At 42.2% G+C, this 23,437-nt stretch overlaps 1 protein-coding gene across 2 annotated transcripts in view; it reads left to right on the top strand.

Annotated features, from left to right (window-relative positions):
• LNX1 (ligand of numb-protein X 1) overlaps positions 1-23,437 on the top strand; it is a 66,321-nt gene that overhangs the window by 36,070 nt on the left and 6,814 nt on the right. For both annotated transcript variants that reach the window (XM_008927448.3, XM_008927449.3), the window contains exons 4-8: positions 6,111-6,313; positions 8,945-9,316; positions 14,367-14,504; positions 19,803-19,980; positions 21,312-21,534. In XM_008927448.3, coding sequence (XP_008925696.1) covers positions 6,111-6,313; positions 8,945-9,316; positions 14,367-14,504; positions 19,803-19,980; positions 21,312-21,534 — 1,114 coding nt within the window. The remainder of the gene's footprint in view (positions 1-6,110; positions 6,314-8,944; positions 9,317-14,366; positions 14,505-19,802; positions 19,981-21,311; positions 21,535-23,437) is intronic.

The following is a 23,437-nucleotide window of genomic DNA, read 5'->3' as shown; positions in this document are numbered from 1 at the left end:
TTTCAGAATTTCCTCATCTTAGTTCAGATGTCTCTGTTTGATCTGTGTTTTGCCCATATTTCAGTCGAGGGAGCTCTGAGAATGAAAACCATAATGAGTATCTATGTATTGACCTTCAGCATTCCACTGCAGTGTGTGTAGGTGCCTTTAATTTGAAGCTACTATGTTTATTGGGCCAATGCTCAGTTGCAATATGACTGTCAGAGTGCAAGACAAACTAATCATTTCCGATGTGGAAGAAAAAATATTCAAATTCTGCTTAACTTGAAGCTGAATGCAGTACTGGTTTTGGAAAACCCCTTTGATATCTATAGACATTGAAAAATATGATGTATAATGTCAAATGTGTTTCTGTTATAATTACAGCAGAGAAATAGTTACAGTCTAATGCTATCTTATACCTGGAGCTGCTAGCAGTTCTGCACTGTGAAGATTAGTTCCCTATTTATGTTTCTAGTTCGTGGTTTGATTTGTTTAATCAATGTTATATGTGCTATTTTGAATTTAAATTATTCAGGCTTTCTTTGTGCCTCTGTTTAAACATTTTTGTGACATTTTCAGCAGAGAATTGTTAAATGTCCAAATCAAATAAAATGTTAGATGTGAATGAGAAGTGCAAACACTGATGAGAAAATATTTGAGGGAAGGAGTTGTTAAGATTTTCTCATTTTTAATAATTTGGTGTTTATCAATAACCCATGCAAAATAATATTTTTCTGTAGTGCAGCACCCAAGCTTGTGATATCTACCGAAGAGTAATTTTATTAATAGCACTTGCAGCTACAAATAGCTTTCCAGGACTGAAGTAGAAATTCAGAAAGTTTAAAAGAGGTGGTTTTATTCTGAGACATGAGGGAAGGTGACAGGGACATGCTTACGGCACTGATGCATTTAAGATGTAATATCCTCTGACTGGATCTAGTAGTGTAAATGACCTTGACAATCTACTTAAATGGTGAAATATCTCCAAGCAAAGACTGCTCCAGCTTTGCTATGCTTATTTGTATCATTGTGCTCTTAGCTTGGCATTACACTTTTAATTCACTTCCAAGAAAGACTATAAACAGATATACTCTTTGCTTAAACTGATCTACAAATACAAGTTGCAAACCAGCTAATGTTTTAGGAGGAAAGAATTTGCAGGTGCAACTGAAAAAACCTCTATACAATTTTACAGTAAAAGAGAGCTGTTTCTGGCTTTCAAAAACATTGATTAGTTCCATTTTGCAGTCAAGCCATTGTAAAAGAAATTGAATTTATGATTGCTTGAGGATGACAAATGTTTTTCAAAGTCAAACTCATTCTTAGTCTCATGGTAGGTGCAGTTCTACCACCTCTTATTGCAGCAGTCAAGACCAAGGCAGCCTCAGCAGGCACTGGCAAGACCACGGAACAGTTCAGTTCAGTGGGAAGCCTGTATTATATATATATATATATGTATATATATATACACATACATATATATGATAGATAAATGGATAGATATGCTTCAATATTTGGAAAAGTACATGAAGAAAAAGAAGGTAAGTGAAACACACATGGTATCAAGCATTTCATGACATTAAAGCTCTCTATGTGCAGAAAAGAAAGTGGTTTATTGCACCCCAGTACAAGACAGTGCAGCCCAACTTCTGCCTCAGGAAGGCTGCACCCCACAGAAATGCCACACTGTTTCTGTTTTTCCCAGATTTGATTCAGTTGCGGTTCTGATTTCCCAGAACAGCTGTACAGAACTGGTTCAAAGTGCTCTGCTCCGGAACGATGAGCCAGGCAATTTCCAAAAGAAAGGGGTTGTCTCTGTAGCATTTCCTCTGCTGCAGACTGATAAATTTTCCTGCTGTAAATAAGAGAGCCACAACTCTTTTGAGACACATTCAGCTCTACAACAGTTTAATTTTAGTTATTTTGGGGCTCCTTTGTTGAGAGGAATGTCCAGAAGGAAGAAGAGATGTTAGAATTGGCATCGCCTTCTACCTGCCCCCTCTATCAGAGCAGCATCCCTGGAGAATTAGTGGAAGGCATTAAATCAAAATGATGGCAAACCGCTGGGAGAATGAAACGCTGCATGAAAATCCATTGGGAAGGAAGTGTTGCAGAATAAAGTCCCACACCAGTGCAAGGGCATGTGACATTCAGAGACACAAGAATTTTCCTACAATAAGTTACACAAGCTTCATTTAAATTCTGGTGTCCAGATGCTGGGAAGCATGAGTGTGTGTCCCTGCAGACAGCATTATTTGTGGCGATGGGCTGGCATCTCACATCAGTCAGGCCTTCTGATCTAAATGAGGACTTGCAAACACAGACACAAGTTTTGTTTACAGTGACCTTTGATTAATCTGGACTCAAGAGTCACAGCAAATCTTACACAGTGCTTTGAAATACCAGGAATGAAGACAGAAGTTACACTCATGGCTGCACTATCGGAAGGAACGTGGTACGCATAGAAGTCAGCTGAAACCTGAGCATTGAAGGAACACTATCATTAATTATTATAAACTGTGGGGATAAAATATTAAGCGTAGTTAAAATTTTGTAGTACTATCTCATGGCCACTGTACTAATGAATGTTTGGTGTCCTACATTGTGCCAGACAAGCGGAGTTTACTTTGCAAAGCTGGTCTCTCCTATGTTATTTGTTACTGTAATGGGATGTGTGAAAATATAAATAAAATTGCACACTATTATAAGGGAAATATTTTTTGAGGAAAAAGCTCACACAATCTTTCTGAATGCAGATGACATTTTATTATATTGACAGATTCAGAGTCCTCCATACAACCCCCGGTGACAAAAGCACAACACTCTGTGGGAAAGCCTGCAAGAATCACCAAAAATGAGACAGAAAGTCTCCTTTCTAGATTCAGCAGCTCTTCGATATTTAAGGACTGGAAATATAAAATGGTAAAGAAAGGTATGCAATACTCCTGGGTTTTCCAACTCTGGAAGACCTGGCCTAAGATAACGGAGAATTCCAATAAGACTGTAAGGGCTGGAAAATGGAGTATGTGAAAAATGATACTCCAGCCTCACAACAGGCTGAGTGATGCAAATCCTCAACCCAGTTGGAGCTGAAGACCCTTAAATTGGCCTGCTGAGGCCCCATTCACTGTACACAACCAGATACCATATCCACCTTTTCTGGGCATGGTATAAACATTCAAAAATTCAATTCAAAGACATTGCTTTCTAGACATGGCATCATCTTATAATAGGTGTGGTAGGTTTTGATCAAACTGCACACAGTGAATGCAGGCTTTTTGGTGAAAAATTATTATGAATTCTCTTATTTTAAAGAAATGTGTATTTGTGTATTTTATACATTTAGTTTGCCAGATGTTACTGTTAGTTTATCAAAATAGACATTGGCCTTTCATTTACAGCAGTCTAGGTTGTTGGCAATACAATGTCTGTGTATATGTCTGGAACAAAAAGAGGCAAGTCTTCAATGAAGAGAGCAGAAATTAATGGATCATGGAGTTATTTTCGTTGCTTAGCCCATCTGGAGAAAATGGTTCAATTTATTAGTTATATTTGATGGAGTGCACAAATCAAATAAAGACAAGAAGTAAGACAGTACAGCCTGCTAACTATAAAAGAGAAGCATTAGAAACTTGTAAACTGGCAAGAAAAATGTCTTGAGAAGGTTTGCTCTGTTGTAGATTGCTCACTTCAGAAGGAAATTAGGCATTAAAAATTCCTCTAAAAGAATCTCCATAAACTCATATTGAAAGTCATCCAAGTGCCACTGCAAGACTTAACAAACCAGTTAAGGCATTGTTCAAGATGCAAAGAAACTTATATAAGTTTATACCCTATGTAAAGATATATGTAAGTCTTGTACAAGTGTAGAGACTTGTTCACTGCCACGTTGCCCTGATTTTGCTCTGGGATTACAGACTGAAGTAACATGAGAGTGTCAATAGCTTGTTCAATGCACAGTTCTCCATTGACAAGAATTGTAACTGAATAATTCCTTTAGAAAAGTTTTCAGATTGAGCTATGGGAAAATGAGTGTCTGAGTCAAAAAGCACAGTTTGCTAGGATGTGAAGTGAGTCATGCAGTGGGAAATGGAAGTAGTTCTACTATAGGAATGTTTTGGTCATCTTCAAAATATATATATATACACATATATAAATTTATGCTATTTGTGTTCTGAGAAGATCTAGGTATCCAGATTTTCATTTGCATTTTACACATAGCTACCTTTGTAGCCACACTAAGAATGTAAAATTTGCATGCTTATTCTGATGCAGGGATCAGACCACTAGTGATTTTTGAGGAGTACTTGTATCATCTGACTTAAAGCACCCCACTGAGATGCCAGAGTTAATTGCCTCATATTTCTTAAGCAGCGGTGGATAACATTTGGCACTTCCAGGGGTGATTTAACAGTTACAGGGGTATTGATTCCTTTGAATGCCTGTGCACTATAAAGGAAGTCAGAGCAAGTGGATCACCAAATTGTGCATTTGACTTAGAGGCCTGGATTTAGATCAAGTGAATCCACACTTCAGGCTAGAGAGAATTGAACAAATTATAAGCTGAGCAATAGCATTTAGAAAATAGAAGAGTATGGGGAAAATGAAGCACCTTCTGTTCCTGAGACATTAGTTGCATGCCAAACTTAAGTAAACATGTATTAGGGCAGGAACTGCTATTACAAGAGTATAAACTAAATGAATACTTGAGTATTAGGTTGGAAAAGGCTGTGTAGTTATCTAAATAGACTTTTATTGCCTGTCAACTCTTGTAAAACCACAAAGTCGAAGTCTGTGCTACCGGTAGGTGCTTTTTACAGATGTGGAGGAGGACAGCTTCCCACCCCGAAGAACATATGATCAAAGAAGTGGTAAGGGATGCAACATGGTGTTTCTCAATATTTTTTTCCTGTTCTTTCTTCCCCCTTGCTCTCTCCCAAAAGGTTTTGGTGCCTTGCTGGTTTGTTGCCTGCTAATTCTGTACTAGCAAATATTTATTCTATCTCAGATACTGGTCTGTTAATTTTCATTTTACACTTAACCACTATTCAATAACAATTACTGTACTTTCATTTCTAAAATAGGTTATTGAAAAAATACTAGCAGTTAATTTTTTGGTTTACAGGTTTTTCATATAAGCACTGGATTGGACCCACATGCAAAAAATTCAAAAGCTTTCTCTCACCTGTGAGGGATTCAAAATTATTGAAGGCTGACACACCTGTGCTGTAAAACTCCTAGGTGCTTTTACTTCAACATTGCTCACTGCTGAGTGTGGACCTAGAAGGAAGGAGAGTATTAGTGACATGCTGTGAAATCAAACAGGCCAGTTGAAAAGTGTTGTTTGGAGGAGGATACTCTTATCCAGTGCATTATAAATACAAAAAGACCTCTGCCCACCATTAGTCCCTCCTCCCCACAGCCAGATTGCCACGGCCAGCAGAGATCTTTCCCTGCAGGCACTTTGAGCATACCATAGTTTTAACACAGATACATCACAGTAAGAGCCAGTCATTCCTACTTCCTGGAGCTCAAGCAGTGATGAAAGGAGAGGAATCTGGTAGGGAAACTACTGTATGGTTTGGATTGTCTAAGATATCTTGTCCTTCTGTTAGCTGAAGATAAATAAAATGCTTCCTTGGATGTCACAAGCCAAGCACCCAGTCCTCCACTATGGCATCAAAACCAGAGAACAGCCTGGGATGCTACCAGTGAGACAGAGCGTACAACCCAGCACAGAAGGGATGGATGTTTGTTGAGGTGCCCACGCCCATCTGCTCTAGGGCCAGCAAGGAACTGTGGTGTGGTTCTGAGGTGTCTCTGGGGACTAAAAATGTATTTTGTTCCCCTAAAATGTGTAACAGTTTTTAAGTACATTTCATCTGTCCGGATTACATCAAAGGTTTAGGGCTGTGTTTTGTGGGGGGAAAAAAGGAATATATTAATTGTGAAAAGATCCCTTCAAGTCCACTCAGCAAGCATACCTATTCTTTCCTACCCTCTTACTATAAATTATATCCATGCATAAAACCTAGTTTGGCTAACTGGCAGGTACTTGAGCTTGTGCCATACGTATTTCAACAAAGTAAAGCTGTGATGTCAAATAAATACCTTATGTGCGTTTCCAGGTTTTCCCAGGTTGTATCACCTGATTCCAGATGGGGAAATTACCTGCATTAAAATCAGCCGTACCGATCCTCATGAAAGTCTGGCCATTAGGATTGTGGGAGGCAGTGAGACTCCCTTGGTTCACATTATTATACAGCATATTTATCGAGATGGGGTAATTGCCAGAGATGGAAGATTGCTGCCTGGAGACATGATACTAAAGGTACAGTACTGTGGAGGTACAAGATAAAAATATCCTAACAAAGAATAAGGTTAAGTCAATTATAATGATAATTGCAACATTGCATGCAGAAAGACATTCAGTTCCTCTACATGCTGTAATGATTTCATTAATTTCAACAGTTTTTGAAGTTCATGGATTTGTTTCTGTTTCCTAGTAGCTGACAAACCACTCTGATTTCTCCTCAAACATGGTGGATCCAAAATGCAATGTAGGACAGTAGACTGTCGGCATTTCTGCCCCAGTGGTGCAAAACTTGTTTCTGTCAGTAGAGACTGGGCTTTTTGTCCAGGTTGTTTCCACTGAACTGTGGGCCTAAATCTCAGTTGGTGAGGGTTCCACTGCCTCATATTCCACTTATACCAGGATAGGTGACAGGAGGCTGATGAGTGTTATTTCAGCATCTAGCTCCTCTGTATGATGTGTTCAATACCACAGGAGTGTTAGACACTGCCCACTTTATTTTGTGAGTGTTGCTCCACCAGCAGCCCCAGGTGAAATCTTTAAGAACAACTTGAGCGGTCTCCAGGCATTAGCTGTTGACTGCTATTTCTGCTCATACTTCTGTAGAAATGTACAAGAGATGAACAAGAATTGGGCCAGATGGTTAAAGATCATATATCTTTACATCTTTACATCCCATCAGCAACAGCTTTTGAATGGGAACTGCACTCTCAGTTGCCCCAGTGACTTGGAGTTCAGCGAGGGTGGTAAATTATATTAATACATCAGTCTTTAGACAAAAAGAGTGACTACAGAAAATACTAGTTCCTTCCTTGCTTTGATACTTTGATGATGTGTATTTGGAGTGCACAGGTATATTCACATTGCAAGCCAGAGGTATGGCTGCAGCTCACCCAGGTTTTCCAAATTAGAATCTCTCACATTTGAGAGCAGGCTGCTTTGTTCACTGTAGGCAGGTCATACTGCCATGGACAGACTGGTACTGATGCCCAGGCTAACCCTTGTGGCATTAGCTGGGATAAGGCTACAGGAGCTGGAAGTTGCATGGACTGCAAAGATCTGACATCATATCTCTGGGCTGGACTCTCGATGTCCATCCCACTGCCTGCTCTGGCATGCCTAGCTGGTAGAGTTAGTGAGTAGTTCCCCAAGTCCTACTGACTTTTTCTACTACATATTCCATATGAGTAATTACTAAGGATACAATCCTCTAAAGTTCAGAGCACCACGTATAAGCCACCATGCTTCCCTAGCTTTTGTTGACCCCAGTGGTATCTGAGGACACTTGAGGCATGCCAAGGTTGTGCCACGCCTTCTACTTCATGTCGGACAGACCCTGGCCAAAAAGGTTTCTCGGGATCACAGTGTGGACATACTTCACTGTAGTAGTGTATAAAAATGCCTGGGTGTTAGCTGGATAAGTGCCTTTCTCAGTTGTGCCTTTCATGGAGGCTTTTTGTCCTGGTGCCAGCACAGAGTGGCAGAGTTACTGGCACCACTGAAACAAAACTGTTCCTGCAGTGCGCATCCAAACTGCACTATGAAGCTGTGACTGTAGCATGGATGGGCCCAGCTCAGCTCTCCCCAGCTGTGGCTCATTGCCCAGGGATTTACTGAGGATTCTTAGGAATTTCAGCCCCATCCTGCTGCAGCTCATGCTGTTTATGGTACCCAAGCTGGCAACTTTTGAGGTGTGTCTCTCTGGGTGCAGACCCCCCCACCAGACTGTAGCAGGGACAGCCCCATCATGCCACACTGGCAATCTGCAAAAGCAAACACCAGCCAAATGCTTTTGTCCATGCTGGGGACCATTTCTGTTACATTTTGGAGACATTTCTTAATATTTAAATGGTTCAATCTGTACAGTGTAAAACTATGTGGAAATAACTTGTCTGATTAGGGTTTTCCAGCCAGCAGTGAGTTACAATCTTGCAACTGGTTTTTATTTAGCAATATAAAGTGCAATGCCTAGTCATTCTTACACATATGGACATGACAGGATTGACTGGAAGCTCTTTCTTTTCACCATCCAAATTAAAAAAGTAGTAGTTGTGCAGTTTTACTGTCATCTGAGTTAAATCTTACCTGGAAAACACTGAGAAACTTTAAAAGTCTGATTTCTGGTGTGGTAAATCATCACAATTTCTGGTAAATATCCAGGGCATTTAAAGTTCTACTTGAGGTTCTTTTCTGCATTTTAATTAGAGATTCATTACTGGGAAACATTTTTTTTCTTTTACTGTCCCGAGAACAGCTGGGAGATAATGAAGGGGAGAAACAGGATGAAAGTGGTGTGAGTGAAAGGAAAGGTTGGCAAGGCAAGTTGAAATCAGAAGCTAGTGGAATAAAACTAAGATCTATGAAAGGATATTGAAGCTTGGGAAGAACAATAAGAAAGACGGAAAATAACATGTATGTCTGGAGACTATCAGGGAGAAAAGGGAAGAAGGGCAGAAACTGTCTGTACAGCACATCCTTTCCTTGGGGGAAAGGCTGTTCTACACTGCAAGCTTGGCCTCCTGCTTGACACAGTTTGAAATAGCACATGTCACTTTGTATGAAGACATCTGTGTAAATAGAGCTGCTGTTTCCAGTGCCAGCTCGGAATAGACTGGCTTCCTGCTGCTGATTTACACTTCTCTCTTCCAGGTAAATGGCATGGACATCAAAAATGTGCCTCACAACTATGCCCTGTCAATTCTGAAACAACCCTGCCACGTGCTCCGACTGACAGTGCTCCGAGAGCAGAGGTACCGATGCCGAAACAGCGGACTTTCCCTTGATGCTCACTGCAATAGGGATGACAGTTTCCATGTTGTGCTAAACAAAAGCAGTCCAGATGAGCAGCTGGGAATAAAGCTGGTTCGCAAGGCCGATGAGCCGGGGGTATTTATTTTCAACTTGCTGGAAGGTGGCATGGCTGCCCGTGATGGACAGCTTCAGGAGAACGACCGGGTGTTGGCCATCAATGGGCATGACCATCGGTACGGCAGTCCAGAGAGTGCAGCCCAGCTGATACAGGTTTGTCATCACCACTTTGACCACAGTTTTTGAACTGTGCAAAAACCAAGCAGTGTGTTTTCACCATCCACTGCAAAGCGGGACCAAACATTGAGTTTGTGTGTTTGGAGGAGGGAAGGAGACATTCAAGCTTGGATGAGAATTTACTCCTCTAAAAGCTCCTTGGTTTCATTGTGTCTTCAAGGGTGAATGTGGGCATGGACTCTCATGTGTCGGGTAGTGGTGCCTGCTACCATCAGGCTTTAGAACATACAGATCACTGTAAACATCTCTATCCTCTGAGCATCATCAAAGCGTGATGCCATCTGCCAAAAGGCATGCCAACCTGCACCCTGGAAGCACTGGGTCCGGTAGGATCCTAACTCCTCCAGCTCAGAAGGAGTCACAGTGCTCTCTGGTGCAGCCCTGGAGCAAACCAGAGTAGCCTAAGGCAATGGATGGCAAGTTTCAGAATGAACAACACCCTCCCAAACTCAGTGATTTCCCATGGATGTGTTTTACAACTGAAGGTAGTCCATTCCTTATAGGTATTTCTTACCTAAATCCAGCATATAGAAATCCAAATGTTTTGGAAAAATGGATTTGTAGCTCTAGTTTTTATAAATCTCTATTTGGATGCTCATGGAGAATTAAAGGAATGCCTCTGCAATGCACTAAGCAGTCTTAACACGAAACTGTCACAAAAAAAAAAAAAAAAACCTGTGCCTTTCTTAGCTACAAAATCAGTCAGCTTCTGCCTTATTTCCCCTCCAGAACCATTTTCATTTGTTTTCTCTGTTTACAGACTATGGGTTTTTTTAGAAAACTTCAACATAAAAAGCAAAGCCAAGAATCTTTTGTTGCTTTTATCTCGTATTTATAGCACTTATTATACTTGTGCATTTTTAAGTTTCATTTGGAGGCATGTAGAGTGTTCACATATTGAAGAATTTCATGGGCTTCAATAAAAAGATGTCAAATCAGGCTGGCTGCTTCCCCTTTTCTGACAGGTATAATCAGGGTGATATAAGTCGGACTGAAAGAAGCATTCAAATGCATTCATTTTGTGGAAAGGATTCCTCTGTTAGCATAGAATCACAGTTGGTTGTAGCTAACTTTTATTAAGAAGTTTATAACTTAGGTAAAGAAAATGTCATCCCCTTGCATAATGCCAGTTGTTGAAATTCTGGTCCAGCATCTTTCTGGATTACCTTATGTATCTCACTAACTGGGAGCAGAAGGCAAAAGGGGAAAGGTTTAAATTCTCTGAGGGCAACAAGTCTGGAATGAAAAACTTTCTGAAAAAAATTGTATTCTTGGAACAGTTCTTTATGGCTACAAAATAAGGCAAAACAAGGCTTCATAAGCAAAAAACACATGCAGCCTACAGATGAAATGGAAAAAATTACTAACGAAATAACCATTCACATACAAGTATTTAAAAACTCAGCTAAAGCCCTTATTGGGGTCCAAAGAGTGGATGTTATTCATAATAATGCTTTTAATACACACCAGTTCCTGGGAATTTAAACAACATGCCCATCAAAGGGGAGATTCAGATTTCCAAACAGCCAAGATTACATTGCATTGGTCTGAGCTCTATGAATCACATTTGTCTAATGCAAAATTCCCAGAACCTGTGTCTTTTTTGTCATGTTTTTTCATCAGTTATCATTTGCCTTTCCTGTTTCCATGTTATGCCAGAGAAAAAACGTTATACTGAAGCCACAAATGTTTTGCATTTGCTTCTTACACGAAGGGGATATTTCACTGTGCCCTCTGATTTCTCAACAGCAACCTGGCTGTTGAGACCTCAGCGTGTCACTTGCGGTACGTTGAGGTCTTCTGATTTGTTGTGGTGGAAGCTACAAATACACCATTGGTTTCTTTAAAAACAGAACTAATATTCATTAAAAGGTGGTGGCTTTTAATGTTGGACTTTTAAAGTTGGACTAAGTACAACTGGAAGAACATCAGATTTCTGTGGAATCTGATAGTTTTGACTTTTAAATAATGAATAATTGAGACAAGTCTTATTCATCAGGCCTATAGCAATTTTACATTAGCATATGTGAAGCAGTTTTTATTCAGTAGATTAGATGTCTGGCTGTTTATAAGCTCAGTCACAAGAACTGAAATGAAGAAAACCCGTAAGTGCTAATTAGGAACGTGCACGCATCTAGCACGTGGGAGTTTGCTGCTTCCCTTTTGTCACGTCATCTTTAGTCATGGTCTTGTGTCAGAAGTGGCACTTTTGATCTAAATAACATGACATTCCACATCTGTTTTCCATGAGAGTGACAAGAAAAGGAACAAGGTAACAGGTCAGTGGGTGCTCATGTGAGCACATCAAGCCAAGCTGCATGGGTTGAGCCAGACTTCACTGACCCCAGATGTTCACCCTCATCTCTCCCTCTTTCCCTTACCGCAGTTCAGAGCACCTGTGGTGGACTCATGAGCCCCTCTTCATCACAACAACTGCTTCTGACAAGCAGGTTGTGATGTGGAGTGTATCCACGTTCCATTGTCCCCGTTAGAGATGGGGCAACTTCTGCTGGAAGCAGCACCACTTCCTCTTTTCAATATGCAGTTGCCTACTAGATGCTCAGAAGTTGCCACCATGTCTCTGCCTTCCTGCTTGATTTGCTTTGGCTGTAATACAGATTTCAATTATAGTCGATTGTTTCAGCTATTACTTGTACTCAGTCTCAAAGTTAATCTCTTTTCTTTAATTCTTGCTCCAGCATAAAATACAGAAAAAGAATTGTATAAAAAGCAAGGGGTAAGAGAGAGAGAAGGATCAGAATGAGTCAGTAATGAATATTCTGATCAGTAGAAACATTAATGGCTTTTTATTTGTACGTAAATACAAAAGCTGGTCTTATTGTTTGGATAACTTTTTAAAACACTCTGGACTTCTGAGAAACTACTCAACTTGACTGACCTGGAGACAAATGTGATATTGCAATAGAGACTCTTGTTGAACTTCTGCTAGTTGTTCTATGAGAATTAATCACATTTACAACCTTTCTCTAAATAACCAACTTTGAGGCTTACCATGTGGCAGCAGATGAGTTTTAAAAAGAAGTTGCGTTAAGGTGAAGTTGTTCATTTTAGAGAAAACTGGATTTTCATGGGGCCACGTGCCCTTGGGAGGTTTAATCTTGTGTTGTTTAGTTCCATTTCAATCATATTACAAACTAGGGACCAGGATGGTTTCCTTTCTGACATGATACAGCAGTCTGTTTTTGGGTACCAGTTGAGTTCAGAGTCCTCAAATTAATATTCCATAAAAACAGGTCTGGTAAAAATATCCAGAAAATTATTTTGAAATACATGTGTATGCACCAAATTATATATTATGAAGCTGTGGAGATTTGAGTTTCTGGTGAAAAAAATAGTGTTCCCCAAGATACGGGGAAAGCAACAAAGTGCACATTTTTTACATTATTGGAATTAGCACAGCCTGAACATGCATATTGCAGGCCTGAAGTTAGAGATTTAGGAGAAGTAGATTGCTTTTTCTTAACTAAAATTACATTTTTCAAAAGCTTTTTTTAACTCTCAGCTACTACTATTGAATTAAGCTCCAGAAAAGACAAACCAAGCTACAACCCCCAAAATCCCAGAGGCTTTCTCTGGCTTCTGTTAGTTGTCTGTGGGAGATTTGATTTCAACAGCGCAACTGGATCTGGGTTTGGTTTCCAGCTGCTTGCTCAATGCCATCTCTCCTTGGAGCTCCTCCCCAGAGAGCAGGGCATGTCACTGTGCCAGTGAGCGAGCCAGGAGGTCTGATGCCTCCGGAGCTGTGGTACCAACAAGCACTGCAGCTGCAGCCCCAGGGGGATCAGACCTCCAGATGTGCTTGTGTGGGGGCTCCACGCTCAATATACTGAGCAGTCCCTTGGATATAACCTGAGAGCAAGCAGGCAGGAGTCTCTCTGGAAACTGGTCCTCAAGAGCCCCTCCTGCCTGGCACAACACCAAGGTCTTTAGCCTAGAGGGGAGGAGATTAGAGGATTCATTTTTACATCCTCTGAGTATACTTCTAGAGCGTTGAGGTTATTTCTACACTGCTCTTCATTTTAGTTCAGTATGTTGGTTTGCCCCTAAGGCTGACTTCTCTGATTTACCCAGCTAAACCCCAGTCTTCTCAGTTTTATCTTTGTAACACTGTTGTTTTGAACAGATTCATGTGAGTCTTACTGAGGGGTGAATAAAGCCATTTGCTTCTAGGGATACAGTGCTGATTCAATAAGAGAAAAAAAAAGCCACCTGTACACAAAATTAACACTGATATCAGGCACACATATAGCACCCTAAAAATAACACACAAACACAACTCAGTAGAAGCACTACAGCATCTCTCAGGCACATAAGTATTATGACTGCATTGTGCAAAAAGGCCTAGAAGCACTTTGAGCTTGGGTTAATTGTTTTTGAAGCTATTCTTCCAAGAATAAACTCCATTACTTTGTGTGCTTCCTTGTGCCCTCCCTCTTTCTCCATGCTCTAGTGCAGTACGATTTTATTTCTCGAAATGGTTGCACATTTATTTCTTTAAGCTTCCTTTCATTTGTCACACTCACTGCGTGCAGGTGAACTTTGTTACATTGTTTAGTCCCCATTTTCACCAACCAAGGCTTAAGCATGTACATCATTTCAAGGTTAGTTGCATCTTTCCCAGCTTTCCTGTCTGTCAGGCAGCAGCAGCTCTGTTTGTCTGTCTCTCTGCTGTGGCAGGTACATGCTGCTTTGCAGTGCTGTATAAAGGTGTATGTGAGAGCTGTGGTGCACTGTTGTGGATTACTGCCTCCAGCCAAACTTGGGGCAGACAAGAAGGGGTTTTTTGAGTTAACACCAGATTTTCAAGAGAAATATAAATGCCTGGCAGGAAACCTGTATGAACTTTATTGACCTGAACTGATGCTACTGCTTTATGTCATTGCAACATTAGTGGGAAATCCAAACCGTGCTTTGATGGTACCCACATTTCACGAACACTGTGGTGCTGAGGTGCAGGGGTTTATTGACTAGAGCAGTGCGATTCACACTGTACCTCCTCCCACAGGCCAGCGAGAAGCAGGTGCACTTTGTCGTGTCGCGACAGACCCGGCAGCAGACCCCCGACATCTTGCAGGAGACGGGCTGGAGTTACAGTGGCAGTGGCCCGCAGCCCTGTCCCTCCGAGAGAAGCAACCCCAGCAAGGTGAGTGCACGGGCACTCATGTGGCTTCTCTGCCATCCATGGGACAGGGGAATGGGAGAGCAGCTAGTGTTTGCACGTCTCAGGGTGTTGTCCCTGCTTTCTATCACCAGAAAAACATGTCTCGCTTCACAATGGAAACATAAAAGCTGTGCTCCTCATTATTTATCCATTGATTCTGCCCTGGCTCTGTCTGAGGTGGGGAGGGAAGGAGAAGGCAATGGGCAGTGGTGGGGCAGGGGTTGGTGTGCACACAGCATCCTGGCCATGGGTATGGACCTGGCCAACAATGTGAGCCAGCACAGGGCAATGCACTCCAAGAAACAGAAGAGGTTTATCTAAAGTTTCTTCATCTGAAACAAAGTCTTCAGAGAAAAACCTTTCATGTGTTGGCCTGAAAGATTCACATAAGCTGCTTGAAAATTATGGTAATTACTAGTCTGTTGCTCATTTATTAAGATACCCTTGCCTTGACTTGGCTGATGGTTTGGTGGCAGGGTGCAGCTGTGGTCTGCCTGGCCGCTGCAAGCACGCTGACTTTCTGTGGAGCTTTGGACCCAAAGCATCGGTTCTGCTTCAGCAGCAGCTGGAACTTGCACATTATGAGGGCTGTGAGGGCCGGCAGTGCACAGCATGGCTGGACCCAGGGACACAGCACAGAGCAGCCATCTCACCCAGATATGGCTGTGGTTACCAAACTGTCCCTCCAGCTGCTCCTATGTACCTGGTTACATGTGCTTAGTGCATTTAGACTTACAATATGCCCTCTGCATAAGGCAGAGAGATGCTGATGGTTAAACATACGAGGTTTTAAAGTAGAAACCAGTGTAGCTGGAGCTTTGAAAATATGTTTTATGAGTTTACTCAGTGTTATTCTTTGCACTTTAGACAGAATAAGGCATGTCCTTGCAGGAACTGAATTTGTTTATTTCACTGAATTTAAAGTCACATGCCTGGCTAATTTGCATTAATTGCTCTGTATGCCACCACCTATGCAAACCCACGCAAGCTCGACCCTGGCCATCCGTGCCAGGGGTGCATCAGGGAGGTACACAGGTAGGGTTTAAATTCCTTCTGCCTGATGGGCAGCCAATTCTGTCCTTACAAGGCCTTTGGACCAGACGCTGGGTGCACAGCTGTCACCAAGGAGGCAAGTCTAGCTCTGGATTTACAAATGTTAAAAGACACCCATTTTTGCAGGTTTTTTAAAACTACATTGTTCAGTGGTTTTATGTGTTAAAAATGCTAATGTATATTTATTTTTAGCTTTCCTTTTCCACGAAGTCCCAATCACAGCCGTTGTTAGGTAGGACTGGATCAGCAGGAGTTAAACCAGAGAGCAGAGTCAATGCTCAGTAGCTGCTACGGGGTAGCAAGAAGTGCCCAACTAATCATGCATCTGCAAGGCATTATTTCCTAATGAAGTAATGATGTCCTTGGGGAGATATGTGTAGGAAAGCAATTAGCTTGTGTTGCTACTGTATAATTTCTATGGAAGCTCCAAGCACCTGTTAGTTCTACCATATTCATCCAATTAATTGATGCCACATGGGATTATTTGGGAAGATGATTTGTCTTCCATAAATGGCCTGAGATTCTCATTTTCTCACCCTGTACTGAGAGGCGTTAGAGGGGAACTCTTGGTAAATCTAACATTATTTTGGGTAGCTGTGAGATTGAAGGCACAATGTTGACTTTGCAACAGTCCTTTAAAGACTAAGGGTTTTAAAGACTAATGAATCATCTTTTGTTGGATAGGCCACGGCTTTTAGGGGGATTTCCAGTTTGCCACAAGAGATGAGTACTACATAAGCACATAAGTGGGTGTGCTGCTGTGGGCTTCTGTTCAGTGCCACCATTTGGGCACTTTCCAGGGAAGATCGCCACCAAAAAAGAAAATTCTGAGGTGTTTCTATCTCCCTTTAGCTTCATGTGTGTGCAGTGGAGAAAATGCTCTGACAGTAGATCAGGAGAGCAGTACACCCAGTAGACAAATGAGCTTCAGGCACTGTGGGCTTTTGGTTGCCCACATTAGTTGCCCTTTTACAGGGCATGAATGTGTCAATTTGAATTTCTCATTGTTTTTTGCTGAAGGTTTAGCTGAACACCATTTGTAATTCAAGATGGTTAAACTGCAGGCTTTGGTAGACTTAAAATGTTATTTGTTTTAAATAGACATTAGTGCAGGAGCAATGCTTCCAAGCCAAGGGGCCTGTACAGTGTCCTCAATGCAGTGCCTGCTCCTACCCAAAACCAGGGTAATGCTTGTTGGCTGGACTTCACTCTCAGAGGAGTTTCCTGAGTGTGGTTAGATGAGTCTGCTACCTGCTGCCATCAGTGGGATTGCTTTATTAGGTGTGATTAATAGAGATTGCTAGCTGACTTGAATTCTGGTTAATTTTAAGGTGTATTTTGTCCCCTGAGCTTACTGTAGGAGGTGATAGTAGCAGGTCAGGAACGCTCTCTTTGAGGGAAACTGCTCTTGCTGTAGAGCATATACGTAAACGTGGGCTGAAGTCGGCTCTCTATCCTTGGCTGTATTCAGCATCAAGAATAAATTCTAGCTTCTAGCAGCCGCCTGGCTCACACAAGGGCCCAGGAACTTCTTTTGGCCATGATGTTGGCCTCATGACAGCCTGCCTCCATCTCTAAGCCATGAGGAGGTGGCTCTCTTTCAGGCCAGTGGCAACCAGCCATGCAGCCCACAAGGCGCTGCATGAGAGGAGGTCATTGTGACCATGTCCTTCTCTGGTGGCAGTGATGCTGGGTGTATGGTGTGCCAAGAGATTGGTCCTGCACAGGGTTTCAGGGATCTGTTTTCCTGTGTACAGAGTAGGGGAAGCACAGCCCAAACCTCTTCTGGCTGCTGCCTGGATTCAGAAAAGAGGAGATGTCAGAAACACTTTCTTGTGCAGCTGAGTTTGCAAAGCCAGGCTGTAATGCATAAACAGGCCAGATTCAATTCCTTTGAAGTCACTGGGAGCTTTGCCATTAATTAAACAGCACTTGTTTTTAATTGGAACTGTTTTCTTACTCTTTTCTAACAAATTGTCTAGTATTTAAAGCAAAGAAAATGTTGCTCAAGCAGGCAGTGTTTCCTGACCATATGAGCAGGTTAACCTTCAGGTGAAGTAGATTTTCCAAACAGACACAGCTATGTCTTTTGCCTGCAAGACACGTGTCATAGCTTCGATGTTGAGATAATTTCCTGTAAATATTTATTTTCCAGTAAATATATAGAAAAGGAAAAAAAATAAAAAGAGGAGGAGATGAACTGTTATGTTTTTCTTCTCCTGACCTCCAAGGTTACTTCAAAATGACAGAGGACAATTGTTTAGAAGAGAATGAATTGAAATGCAGTCACTGATAAACACTGCCTTTTAACTGGTTTACTCACTATCAGTTGTACCTCCAAGCAAGCTTTACGTGTGTTTACTAAAAAAGGCTTTATGTTCCTTTCATCACTGCCTTTGTCTCAGTCAAGTCACCCCAATTCCTTTCTATCTGCAACCATGTAAAAATGATATGTGGAAGAATAGCTTCAAAGAAAAACTGGTCTTTCGTGGTTGAGCACACAAGTACTTGTACCTTTATAATTCTTCATTGAAATGTAACAGGACAATTTGTTCCCAAGCACTGCTTTGAAATCTGTTTCTCCCTGTGATGATTCCTCAAAAAATAGTGATAAACTAGCTAATGCTCTAATGGTTTGGTTGTCTGAGACTTGATGGATAAGTAACAGGACTGCCCTGTAACTTGGAGCCCCAAGTAGAATTCCAATGTCATGTTTTGCTACAGAATTTCAGACTGCAGTTTTGTGAAAATCAGAAGTGCCCCTATCCCACATGCTTCAGAAAGTGGCCTTTTCCTGATGAAAAATCATTCCTTTCCAAGGGAAAAAGGACATTTTTACACAAACATGGATGAAACATTAAGTTTAGTTTTCATAAAGATAGAACTCTATTTTTAAAACATTTACACCTTAAAGACAAAAGTGAAAGGTTAAAATCATCTGGATCAGAACATTTATATTCTGAAGGTTTTAAAATCTTCAGAAATTTTTAGATTCATTTGCAAGCCATGAGCCCAGTTATTCTGACACAGTGACTGCGTTCTGCATGGACCAGGTCTGATATGTCCAAAAAACTGTGTTTGGTTTTTGTCCTGGTGACAGAAAGAATTCCTCTTTCCACTGAACTCTTTGCCTTTTTGTTCCTGGCGTTCTGTGGCAGCCACTGTTCATCTGCTCAAGCATCTAGATATCCTTTGCTAAGCTCCTGAACAGTCCTGTGTTTTGTTGTCAATATTGCATCACGGAAATCTTGATACGGAGTTAGTTCCACCAAACATACCGTTAAAAAACCCACAAATCCAAGACATAGCCTGCCCTAGTCCCACAAAGAATTCTTGCTGTAATCTTCCATGTCCATCATTGTCACTTACAAAAACATTGTGGACTCATCTGCTCCGCTTTCTGTGCTGCTGGCCCAGGAAACAAGGTGAAATGTCTTAATGAGATGTCAGATTTTTAAGAAGAGATTAATTTGGCTTTGAGTTTCATAGATTATTTTTGCATATTATGAATGTGAGGTCATAATATGCAAAAAACCACTTGTGAATGAGACGGTGGGTTTTAATATACATTTGAAATGTCTTTAGAGGCGTGGTGTTATATCTACATATGAGCCTGGAATGGATGATGCTGTTCCTGCATGAGAGGCTGGGATTGTCAGGAGCAGATGCCAGGAGTACTGCTTATGAGATACTTAAGGAAAGCAAAGCAGTGAACACTTAAATCCAGATTTTATTTGTCTTTTGAAAGTGAATATCTATCTTCTAATATGTCCTCAATAATTTTTTTCCTTACACCCAAGAGAACTACTTCTCACTAATTATATAGATGATGCACAGACTGCAAGCAGTAAGATAAGAAGCATGACCTGATAGTCAAAGATATCCGGATGACTAGTGATATAAAGAACTTTTTTTTTCTTTTTAAATCAGGTTCCTTATTTACATTTCAAAGACCTGCTTGTATTGCCTTAGCACTAAAGCAATTCTGATTTTGGTGGGAGTAGTGCCTGATTTTAACTATTAAAGCACAGTTATCTTGGTGGTAGCTCTGACTCTACAGATGCCTAAGCCCCGCAAAGAATCCTGAGTGCCATCAGGAAGAGTGGCAGGCATCTGGGAAGTGCTTTGATATTCCCTTGATGAATATTTGTTTCGATAGAAAATGCCTAAGTGTCAGGGAGGTCACCATGCCCACTGTGTTTGTTGTTGCTGTTTTCTCCATCACAGAGCACCCTTCACACTGTCACTTGCCATGAGAAGGTGGTGGCTGTCCGGAAAGATCACACAGAATCGCTGGGAATGACTGTAGCAGGCGGAGCATCTAACAGGGAGTGGGATTTGCCTATCTATGTGATAAGTGTGGAACCTGGAGGAGTTATCAGCAGAGACAGCAGGATAAAAACAGGTAAAATGAGGGGATTCTGAAAGTCTGCTTTAAATCAAGGGTTTCTTTGGAGAAACAGAGGGATAGTGAAAGAGCATCACACCCAGTTCACTTGCCCTTCATTCCCTATGCTCAGCTTCAGTCCAGTCACCACCTGGAAAGCTGGAGGGAACTTCTGAGTGTGAGGGAAGGGAAGGCACCCAAAAATTGGGCAGAATAGCTGCAGCCCAGCTGGGCCCCACAAGCCTGGGTCTCAGTGCCATCACTGGCACACATGGGAACCTCCCCTTTGTGTCTGCTCATCAGAACCCCTGTGAGAACATGACAACAGGAGCAAAACAGCAGGTTTCCCCTTTCCTCCTGCTGGGAAATGACTGCCTCTCAGTGGGATACACTTTCCAAAAACTATTTATAATGAGGTATCACGGAAAATTTAGCCTAGTTAATTTGATAAAATTTGAAACAAATGAATATGTGATGTTATAACAGTGCAACAAGCCTCCATGGCTTAGAGCAGCTCTTAGGCAGTTGTCCTTCTCATTGGGGCAGACCACAAGAAGAGGTTAATGTTCACATTGCACTGCCTGGACTGATGGGGAATACACCCCTACCTGGAGAAGCATTCAGGCCAAGCACAGAGGGCACCCAAAGAAGCCCTGGTGTGAGAGCCTGGTGCCAAGGGTAGCAGAGCACTTGGTGCTGTGGCTGCTTGCATGACATTAATGATGTCTTTATTGTTCTCCCTGTAGTGATTGAGGTCATCTTTGCATTTTTCTCTGAAGCTGCTGTGCCTACATTATAAATAAGGCACACAGAAAGAAGTTTTGGCTTCAAACAGGCATTAATATGAAAATAATAACACATTATTCCCACAAAGCAAACTTTACAAAGAGCCAGCTGGAGTGGCAGTCCTCAGCTTAGGGAGAGCTGGGAGAAAAATACCTTTGAGCTGCCACTTTTCGAGCCCAGGTTGAGTACAACAGTTCTTAGCTGGAAGTGGACATCAGAGATGTGGACTAGCATTAGGTGCCAGTACCAAAGCTTGTTGGTACAGCAGGACCCTAGCTGTTCGTTTGGCTCTGGATGCAGGATATGACATGGCAAGAAACCAGGACCAAATCCTCTGTCCAGCCTCTCAGTACTCCTGCATACAGGGACCTAGACCCTTCCCTCATGCCTGTGGCATGTTTACTAGCATATGCTTCACATCCACGTTAAACCATAGGATTAACAAACAGCCTCATCAGGCAGCAAGTTCTTGGCCATGGCTTTGACTCACTTGTTTGTGGGGTTGGGGAGCAGATCCTGGAAACATTTGCAGGGGTTTTTATCATCCGTTTTATTGGTCTCAGGTGACATCCTCCTGAACGTGAACGGGATTGACCTGACAGGAGTCAGCCGGAGTGAGGCCGTCGCCCTGCTGAAGAACACCAACTCATCAGTGGTGCTCAAAGCCCTGGAGATGAGAGCATGCGAAGCCCAGGAGGAGCAGGATCACCTGCCACCCCCTGAGCCTGCACAGGAGAGCAGCAGCGAGTGGTCACCATCCTGGGTTATGTGGCTGGGGCTACCACGGTAAGTCCACAGATTGCATCCTCTTGCTGAAGGGGAGTGGGAGGAAAGATTTGTATTTTCTGGCAGTTCTTTCTTTTCGTTTGATTCATTGCACTGACATGTTAATTAAATCCAGGCTCTGTCACACACTTGATTCTAAATACCTTTTGTAAATGGGTACGTGTACATGGCAAAATAGACATGCAGTTCCCCTTGCAGGGGAGGATAGGATCCTGAATTGTTTGTCTTGAAAACATATCTGGCACTTCGTGAGTGAAAGAAAAACCTTGCAGAGATACAGGACCTTTCTGGGGTCCAGGCTCGACCACCCTGCAGAAGGCAGACACCCCTCCTGCAGCCCTCAAGCTTCACAGCCCCTTAGCCAAATCCAGCTGAATTGTTTGACTTTACCCAGATGTTGCAAAGTGCATGAAGTTGGCCAGTATCTGCAAATCACCTCTTTTAACCCCACCCCCGGCTGAAAGAAGTACATTTGTCATACACAGGAAGCAGCTGTGTTGTCATTTCAGTTAGGATAATAAAAGCCACATCGCATGTCTTGTTCTCTCAAACACACTTGGTGAGCAGAGCGTACTACAGCTTCCTAGACATTTTGTAAAGTATAAATGAGGACGTGAGTCTGTGAATATGCAAAGTTAGCATCACAGACTCGAAACTGGTATTCAACTTTAAGGAATGCAGAATTTTGCTTACAAGTTTCTCTTGTCTGTACTCCTAAACCCTGGCAGCAATTCTCTTTCTCTTTTGCGGGAGGGCACGAAAAGAGGGTTTGCAGAACAGGTGGGCTTTTGCTCTAGGCACAGTTTCAGGACTCCTCCTCATTTCCCACTCTTGCATAACGGGTTAGATGCTTTCCCTCCTTCTAGCTGAGCCATTTTGAGCTCATTCACCTTGCAGCAAGGTCTGCTGTGAGGGACAGATGTTTTTCAGGGCTTGATCTCAGGCTAATGATGGTATAACATGTGCTGAAGCACTGTAAGAGCAGAAGGCAGGCTGTGTGTTTGTCACCCACAGGCAAAAGGTTCCTCCTCCAGTGGAGAGGACTATGTACTTATTCCCATGAAAGAAAAGCAGTAAAAAGAAAAAGGATTAAATGGATGACCCATAACTTGCTACCCCAGGCAATGGTAAATTTTCCTCACCCAGTCTCTCTGGAGAGAGGAAGCCCAGGGAGGTCCTCATTCTTGCTGACTTCTCCTGCACCTCTGAGCTTGACCAGCAGCATTGTGAAGGCACTAGAGTATGGGTGGTGCTCCCAGCAGAGACAGCAACAGACTAGTGGCCTTATAGCTGCTGTAATCTACAATGCCATGTCTTGCCTTCTGTCACCATCCATTGCTAGATGGACTGAAACAAGTGCACCCTGCCTATGCCACCTTCACTGGGCTGTATAGAAAACCTTAACTGCCTGGCCATCATCTCCTACCCACAGCTACCTAAGTTCCCATGTCCTTAGGAGGTGGTGGAGATGAAGAACAGAACTCCACAGTACTGCAGTCTTGCATCCAGAGTTCACATCAGTCAGTTCCACTTTGTAGTTAGGGAAAAAAAAAGATGGTTTTCCCATTTTAAAAAGAGTCTCTGAGTTCACTCTATCCTCCCCCATTTGAAGGATGCATTGTGTGAAGGCATTCTAACCCTTTTGGTCTAAAGGAAAATCAGCTCCAGCGTCAGCAAGGCTGAAGACAGGAATTCATTGTAACTCTATCCCCAGCTGCAGTGCTGTGTACAGAGCACAGCATGGCCCTTCTCCTTCAAAGAACATTGGTATGCTGAGCGGGTACACTGCTCTGAACATCAGACTAGGTCCTGAGACAGGGACCGACGCTCATTAGATGTACCAGTAACAAAAGGTGCACTGTATCCTTACTAGCAGCTGGTTGGTTGAGTAGGGGCGTGTGAG

Source organism: Manacus vitellinus, unplaced genomic scaffold, assembly GCF_001715985.3.
Source record: "Manacus vitellinus isolate BGI_N305 unplaced genomic scaffold, ASM171598v3 scaffold_0_pilon, whole genome shotgun sequence".
NCBI classification, from domain to species: Eukaryota; Metazoa; Chordata; class Aves; order Passeriformes; family Pipridae; genus Manacus; species Manacus vitellinus.
The sequence above is the reverse complement of the archived record's forward strand: the minus strand, read 5'-3'. Positions and strand labels throughout refer to the sequence as shown.